This window comes from Panicum virgatum, chromosome 3N, assembly GCF_016808335.1.
Source record: "Panicum virgatum strain AP13 chromosome 3N, P.virgatum_v5, whole genome shotgun sequence".
Taxonomy (NCBI): Eukaryota; Viridiplantae; Streptophyta; class Magnoliopsida; order Poales; family Poaceae; genus Panicum; species Panicum virgatum.
Window position 1 is genome coordinate 44626704 of NC_053147.1, and position 8880 is coordinate 44635583.

The window sequence follows — 8880 nt, forward strand, 5'->3', positions numbered from 1 at the left end:
ATTTAGAAGCTAGTGTGAATCTGGGAGAGAAGATAAGAACTCATGAGATAAATGGGAGATAAAGAGGAGCACGGGAGGGGAGTTGCGCTTTAGTACCGGGTGAGAGTTAATTAACTTGGTAGACACCAATCAATATTAAAATATCACCTTTAGTACTAGGTGATTTCACCACCCGGTACTAAAGGGGTCTCGGAGCGCGCTCTACCCCTCTGACCTAGTACTAAATGTGCGTGTTAGTACCGCCTCAATTTGCAGCCGGTACTAATGCTAAGAACAAATTCCCCATTTTCTAGTAGTGAGTGTTCCTATATTTGTGTAGTAACAGATTAGATATATTTTGGTAACAATATATACTTCTTAATGATAGGTGCAAAATGATATCATCAATAATACATTATATACTAATTAGTATAATACATCAATAATAGATTAGAATCATTATAATGATTCTTGTTTTGGTGGAGCAGTCCCATTGGCCTTGCATTGTGTTGTTCATAGATCCCATACTCAACTATTCATGAAACTCATTGATACGTAGGCTCCGCGAGAGAGGATCCACACTAATAGATGTGACTCCCGTGAATATTTGTTTATAGTACTATAACTAACAATGTTCGGGTCCCATGGATCTACATAATTATTTATGTTACTTGTTTTTACAAAACAATAGCAGCTTGGAGCGTATTGTCGGTTTAACATGTTTTCTATACTGATAAGAAGTCACATAAGTAGGACCCATTAATAGGCGGGTCCAACATAATATTTATGGTTTATTTTTTATGGACATCAACAGCAGCTTGCAGTTAAAAATTAGTTTAACTACTTACTACAAGCGTGCATATAGCACGCTGATCTGACTAATCCAACTAATCATTTATAACGGCCAAAAACCATCGTTCAACCCCAAAAGGACATACTACTTTGTTATTAAGGGGGTGTTTAGACAAAATGCTAATGTCCAAAACTGCTGAACTTTAGCATTAGCCCATTCAAGGGTTGGCTAAACTTTAGTCAAGACTCAGAAACCTTTAGCAAAGATATGAGTGCTAATGCTAATAGATACTAAAGTTTAGCACTTAACTTTAGCTCCTCCAAATAAACCAGCCCTAACAAATGCAAAGACGTGGACAATGTCATAAGATTATATGCAAATTTGACAATGAATACTCATATGTGATTACTGAAGAAAATTGGAGCATTTAAACTAATTGTTTCAAATGTTTCAACCTAGACAGGTTTAGTCACTTTATCTAGATATGGAATAATATAAATTTTATATGCAGCTGGGAAGCGTTAGAAAATCACAAGCAAACGCTTCAACGTTGAAAAGTCCAATAGGAGTTTGGCCTAGTAACAAGACTTGTCACATGCCAGAAGGCATCCAGTTCCTCAATCTTGATGAAAAGTCCAATACCTCCAGCAAGTTATCAAATTCTTTTATATAACCACCAACCATACAGTATTCCGTTCCTTTCAAAATATATATATATATATACAGTATTCCATTGACTCCTGAGAGATTGCCAATTGGATGCCATTCAGATAAATAGTGACCATTTAATCAATGATATAAATGAGATAGTATTAAACATGGATGGAACTTTTTTTTGGTGACTGTGTCTCAGCATGTATTTCATTAAGAGAAGAGAGTTTACAACAGGTTTATGGGAAGGTCACGATGTTGAGCTCCATAAACCGACACAAACATGAGTACAAATAAGTAAATACATGGTAAGGATTTTGCGACCTAGAGCTAGTTACTTCCGGGAACAGTTTTCTCAAGATGCATGAACCCTGCAGCAGCCTAGACCTTCCCCTCGTCGAAAATTTTATAAACAGATCAGAAGCTGGCAGGGTACAGTTCTGAAAGATGCGACAGTTTGGTGATTTGGTTACTCTGGATGGACTGGAACATGATGGAATTATATATATGCATCTGAACGTGCACATTGTTTTATTATAAGACATTGAGGTTCCTTTTAAAGCTTCAACGTGAAGCCACCAAGAATTTTACATGGGTACTCTTAAAAATAGGAAGATTCTCATAAAATTGGAAACATTTGGCCACCAATCTAAAAATCTAAATATAATAGTCATTGGATCTGAAAACCTAAAGAATAAATCACCCACGTCTACCACTATTATAAAAATAGGTTAAGGTAATCCCTTAAAGATGTATCTAAATTATCCACCTCTGCTATTAAAAAAAATAAGATGACCGCTAATCTTCTTCATGTAAATTACACACCTGTGCTATTATAAAAATAATGCAATAACGCCTAAATTTGCATATAAAGTATCCAATTATACCATTGTTAAAAGTTAAAATAATTCCTAAATCTGAATCTAAATTATTATAATTAAATATATTAATTTTGTTATTGTTTATATAATAATGCTACCCATGATATATGTGACATATTCATGTCTGAAAGAAATAAGAATATCAATTTATAAACAAATAGTTTAATTGAATATATATCATACATACACCAAGGTATGACACAAAATGATATCTATTGCTCACCTTGAGAAAAATGAAATCTACGAATAGCAATTCGATCCCTCGTGTTCATGGATAGCTTTGATGTTCCATGTCGTACCACAACACTGAGACCTCTGAATATAAGCCGCACATGTGACAACACTCATAGGCTACTTTACGTGTTCCAAACTAACAGACTAACGTACCACCAGTCAGCTTTAGAATCATCTGTCACTATATATAGAACCTCTTGCTCATTAACTCTCTCACACATACATCTCACCAAATCACAAACCATAACAGTTTTTCTTCAGAAGAGATATCATCAACCACATCTTTTCCATCATCACCTACTCTCCCTTGGTCATACACGCACAAGCCTAGGGCATGGCTCGATCTTGGTCTCCGGTTCTGCCTTGCGGTCTCCTTGCCTTCCTTCTCGCCTATGTTGCTCAGGCCGCTGTCGTGGAGCACACCTTCAATGTAATCGAGTTACACATGCACGTATATGCTCATGCATAATCCATGTAGTTCTTCATCTAATTCCCGGTCGATATCTAGCTAGTCCTTCTGCCTTGTGATCTTTGACAGATATAGAGATAGAGGCATGCATACATCAAGTGAAAGTTACGATCGCTAACTCAGATATTCTACTTTGTTGCACGTTCTGTGTGTTGTTCGTCAGGTCGGGAACCTTTCTATAAGCCAGCTATGCCGGCCGGCGATGATCATCACGGCGGTGAACGGCCAGCTCCCCGGGCCGACCATCGAGGCCCGCGAGGGAGACACGGTGGTTGTCCACCTCGTGAACGAATCACCCTATGACATGACCATCCACTGGTAAGGAACGACAGGATCACACTGTCAAGGCTGCCAAATTTAATTTTGCATCGATCGATCGACCAACTTGCACAAGGATCCGTCTCGAATTTCGACTCGTTTTTGGACACCAGAATGCAAGATAAAACCCACCATTTCTACGAAGATAGCGAGCCGTAGAAAACACTGCGACCACCAAACAGATCAGAGCCAAAGCTCTAGCCTCTACTGACAATTCAAGCCAATCTTTTGTGTTGCTGGTGGACTCATATGCAGGCACGGGATCTTCCAGCGCGGCACGCCGTGGGCGGACGGCCCGGCGATGGTGACGCAGTGCCCCGTCAAGCCGGGCGGCAACTACACCTACCGCTTCAACGTGACGGACCAGGAGGGCACGCTGTGGTGGCACGCCCACATCTCCCTGCTCCGCGCCACCGTCTACGGCGCGCTGGTCATCCGCCCCCGCGGCGGCGCCGAGGCCTACCCGTTCCCCAAGCCCCACGGGGAGGAGACCGTCCTCCTCGGCGAGTGGTGGAACGCCAACGTCGAAGACCTGGATCGGATGGCGTTCCGCACTGGCAACACGCCGCCTAACGCCGACGCCTACACCATCAACGGCAAGCCGGGGGACTTCTACAACTGCCCCAACGCAAACCGTACGCACTGATTAAAGAATATGAATCCTTGTTTTTACCATGGAAGAACTTCTGAGGTGGGAGAGATATAGTAGTAGTCATCACTAGAGCTCAAGCTCCTGCCACTCGGTGTCGTTGGTGCCCTGCAGAGACGTACAGATTTCAGGTGCAGCGCAACGAGACGTACCTGCTCCGGATCATCAACGCTGCGCTCAACACGCCCATGTTCTTCAAGGTGGCGAACCACAGCTTCACTGTAGTCGGTGCCGACGCCGTCTACACCACGCCGTACGAGACCGACGTGGTGGTGATCGCGCCCGGGCAGACCGTTGACGCGCTCATGGACACCGGCGCCCCCGTCGGCCGCTACTACATGGCGACGTCCCCGTACGACAGCGCCATCCCGCAGGGGCCGCCGTTCAGCAGGACCACCGGCACGGCCGTCGTCGAGTACGTTGGCTCGGCCGGGGAGGAGACGCCGCAGCTGCCATCGCGGCCGGATTACAACGACACCAACACGGCCTTCCGGTTCTTCTCCAACCTGACGGCGCTGGTGCTCCCCGGCAAGCCGACGGTGCCGCTATCCGTGGACACCCGCATGTTCGTCACCATCGGGCTCGGCAACTCCGACTGCCAGCCGGCGCAGCTGTTGTGCAACACGAGCGGGACCAGACAGCCCATCTTCTCGTCGAGCATGAACAACGCGTCCTTCGTGCTCCCCGACTCCGTCTCCATGCTCCAGGCGCACTACGCCAACGCGTCGGCCGGCGTCTACACCCGCGACTTCCCCGACCAGCCGCCGGTCATCTTCGACTACACCGCCGACGCCAGCGACACGGCGACGCTGAAATACACGACCAAGTCCACCAAGGTGAAGACGCTGAGATACAACGAGACGGTGGAGATGGTGCTGCAGAACACGCGGCTGATCGCCAAGGAGAGCCACCCCATGCACCTCCACGGCTTCAACTTCTTCGTGCTCGCGCAGGGCTTCGGTAACTACGACCCGGCCACGGCGACGCCGCAGTTTAACCTCGTGAACCCGCAGGAGCGCAACACCGTCGCTGTCCCCACCGGTGGCTGGGCCGTCATTCGCTTCGTGGCAAACAACCCTGGTATCATTTTTTTGTTAACTGCTAGTACTAGATACCTCATAGCTTTTGCCCATTATATTATTTGACGATATGGGACATCAATATAAAATTGCATCTACTTGCAGGGATGTGGTTCATGCACTGCCACTTCGATGCTCATCTTGATCTGGGGCTGGGAATGGTGTTTGAGGTTCAGGACGGGCCAACGTTGGAAACATCGGTGCCGCCGCCTCCATTTGACCTACCACAGTGCTAACCATCCTTGTCAAATGTGATTTCTTTGAATTGGGATAGGTGGACATACATGTCAACAGAAGAAGTGTGGAACCTTGGCTCACTATAAGATTGTGGTAGTTTGAAGATTATTTGTAATTATCATCGGATTGTACTAGTTTGATAGACTACTTGCATAGGGAATACACGTTTTCCTATATGTAACTCGAGTCAGAGATTGTTTAATTTGGCATTTGATGAATAAGGGTTTTAGACTTTTGTCAATAACAAAGGAAGAAGAGCGCTATGAGATTGTTTGTATTTGGTGAATAAATAAATGATATGTCAACGGTTGAAGAGGCTACAAATATTATATATATTTCATCTGTGACATTTGAATATTATTTTCTTGCTCATATCTTTCATATAGTAGGCTATACAGTATGTAATAATGATGTAATATTTGACAATTCCTTGTCACTTCAAGTTTGGCTCCACGGCTAACATGTCTGAATTTTTCATCTTTGTGAGGCAACTCATCCTGTTTACTGATGGGTGAGGCCGGCCCCATAAAAAATAAGTGCAACTCCAGTAAGATTCATACTTAAACCCCTATTCAAGAAGTAGGGATTGAGAGAGAAAAAATATACTCCACCAGGATCCCTACTAGGAAGAAGCCATATCCACCAATGGATGGCTAGGGAGGCTCCTACTTTTTTCTACTGTTTTTCTTCTTTGCTGAGCTGTGGCACCCCCGCCGCCACCGTCCCAAGCTCAAGCACCCCGCCTCTCTTCAAGCTGCGGTACCCCTTGCCCTTGCCCCCAAGCTCAGGCAACCCCATCGCCCCCGAGCTAGGGCACCCCATCTATTTTCACCCCCAAGCTTGAGCACCCCTCTACCGCCCCCCTAGTTGCAGCACCCCATCCCCACCCTCAAGCTTGAGCAACCCTACTACCGCCCCGCCACCCCCTCCCCCCGCAAGTGCAACACCCCATCACCACCATCGGGGTCAAGTACCCACGCAGCTGCTCCCAAGGTCGTGCACGCATGCTGCTTGGAGCTTAGATCTGCCTGTTGAATGTCGTTATCCTGAGTTCGAGCATGTGTGAGCTGCCGCTAATGGAAGTGACATTGCTCCGGTGCCCCCAACCACTACTCCAGTGTCCCCCATCGCTACTAGTTCAAAATAGCCATCACCGCCGGTTTTGGGGGCATTGGATTTAAGTCGATGGTAAGGTAGAGGGCAATAACTGCTGGTTTTAGACCTAGCGGTGATGGTTTGGACTGTTCACCGCCAATTCCTAAACCGGCGTTGTTGCCTCTATTGCACAACAACAAAAAAAGAAAAACAGCTCCATGAATCGCCGCAGCACTCGGCCGCATGCCGCCGCCACGTTCAACGATGCGCCACTCTCCGTGCACCCTGGTCGCGCTGTTGCTGGGCGCTGCCACTGCGCTCACCCGTCCACCTCCACTGCCATGCTTGCTTTCGCATGGCTCGTCGTAGGACCGCCGCGCTCGGTCATGCGTCCACGCTAAGTGCTGCTACCACAGCGCTTGCCCTCGCACAGCTCCGCGCGCCACCACCATGCTCGCCAGTGTGCCGCGCTCGGGCCACTGCGGGGCATCACCGCCGCTGTCGTCGTGGCCGCCCGCCTGCATCCGCGCCACACTCGTGCCATTGCGGGGCGCCACCACCATCACGCGGTCCGCATGCATCCACACCGCGCGCAGCCGCAACGGTCATCGGTGTGCTGCCGCCGTGCTCGCCCTCGCGCCGCCTGGCTCCACATGCTGGGTCAGGGCGCTGCCGCCGCGCGCAACCCTGTGCGTCCTCACACATCCGAAGCGAGGATGGAGGGGAGGCAGCAGGAAGGGAGGGACGGGAGGCAGCCTCGTAGATCCAGAGTAGGAATGGAGGAGAGGCGACGGGAAGGGAGGGAGGGGAGGGGAGGCAGTGTGGGAGGTGGTGACCGGTATGGAGGGAAGCGGCGGGGTAGAAAAGGGAGGGAGGTAAGAACAAGGCCATGAGAGAGAGAAGATCTGTGTGGATAAGTATGAGCGTGACAGCATCACCCCCAGTTTGTAACACGACCTGGCGGTGATGAGCACTTCATCACTGTCGTGTTGTGTTACGAACTGTCGGTGATGCCCGAAAAGCTATCACCGCCGGTTTGTAAGACGATCCGGCGGTGATAGACTATCGCCGCCGGTTTGATTCAAACAGGCGGTGATGGGCCATTTGCAAGTGAATAGCCGCTCGCAAGGATTTACCGTAGGGAGGTGGGCGGGTGGCTCAAGCTTCTGAGAGAGAGGAGTGCGAGGGAGGGGAAGAGAGCCCTTGCGGTCAGTATTCCGGAGCAGTACGGGGCTGCTAGGTCCAAGCTCCTCCACCGAGCTCGAGATCCTTCGCCAAATCGAGTGGGGAGCTTGAGTACGTACCTTGGGGGAAATGGGGCACCAACCTCCGGCGTTGCTACCGCTGGGGCATGTGGTTGCTGGAGGGCTAGGCATGCTATTTTGGCTGAGTGTAGGTGGCAGAGGGATAGGGTTGCAGGACAAATAAAGATGTGAGGCGGCGGTGCAAGATGGGTGTGGGAGAGAGATGTGAGGAAGAAGGGGTGTCCTGAATAAAATATAAATTAGAGAAGTAGGGGTTCAAGGTGTTGTTGGAATTGTGAGTAAAAATTAAGATCCCAAAAAAGTAGGGATAGTCTTTACTTGAGAAGTAGGGACTTTAGTTTATGGACTACTGCTGGAGTTGCTCTAATAAATGTGAAGAAGACATGTTCGAGCAGGGACTATTGCTGGAGTTGCTCTGTAAATGTGTAGGAGACCTGTTCGAGCAGTGATGATTTAAAACTCACCGGCTTGACTTGGACAAGTGAAAAATTCAAAAGCAGCAGGTTGCGTTAGACTCTAGGTTGACAGCAAGTTGCATTGAAAACGGTGTTCCTTGATGTGTTGAGCTATTGTTTTTTTTTACGTATATGTGCTGATAAGTCAGGGAAACAAAATTCGTTGTTGCAATTTCCTCAACTGTCTTCTTCATTACTATTTCCAAACGTCTAAAACCCTTACCACGTCTGTCCCAATCTCCCACACGATTATTGGTTGAGAATTCTATATGGAGGGTGACTGGCAGGTGGGTGCATTGCCTTCAGATTGTGATAAACTTCACAGGTTTGTTCCTCTTCAATCTGTTGAAGTCTTGCCTAAATTTAGTGGTTCATAAGTCAAGGGATTACCCCATACGAAAGTAAATTGTACCATAACATAAACACATAATTAACACTGAGTGCACTAATTAGTTTCAACAGCGGGGCGTGCAGGTCAACAAGACCACAATAAAATCGGTAAGAATATTTTGTGATATATACAACAGCAGAGACAATATTAGATCATTAGATGCATGCATTGAATTGCAATTCTGTTGTCTATATATTTTCACCAACTCTAGTGACTTTCTTGTCATGAGGTTGAGGGTCCGAAGCAAATTCAATTTGAAATGTCATCGTGGCAAGCTGTTGAATTGTCAAATATAGGATAAAAGTCGATTGTCTGATCTCACAGAAGTACAAATTATTGACTTGTGCTGCTTCAATCATGCCTTATATATCAATGGTTTCAACC

The 8880-nt window shown here is 47.3% G+C and overlaps 1 protein-coding gene across 1 annotated transcript; it reads left to right on the forward strand.

Annotated features, from left to right (window-relative positions):
• Positions 1-3580: 3580 nt before the first annotated feature.
• On the forward strand, positions 3581-5642 carry LOC120665983 (laccase-25-like). Its single transcript, XM_039945746.1, has 3 exons — positions 3581-3960; positions 4089-5054; positions 5159-5642. The coding sequence occupies exons 1-3, from the start codon at positions 3627-3629 to the stop codon at positions 5287-5289; spliced, it is 1431 nt and encodes a 476-aa protein (XP_039801680.1). The 5' UTR covers positions 3581-3626; the 3' UTR covers positions 5290-5642.
• The last annotated feature ends 3238 nt before the right edge of the window (positions 5643-8880 follow it).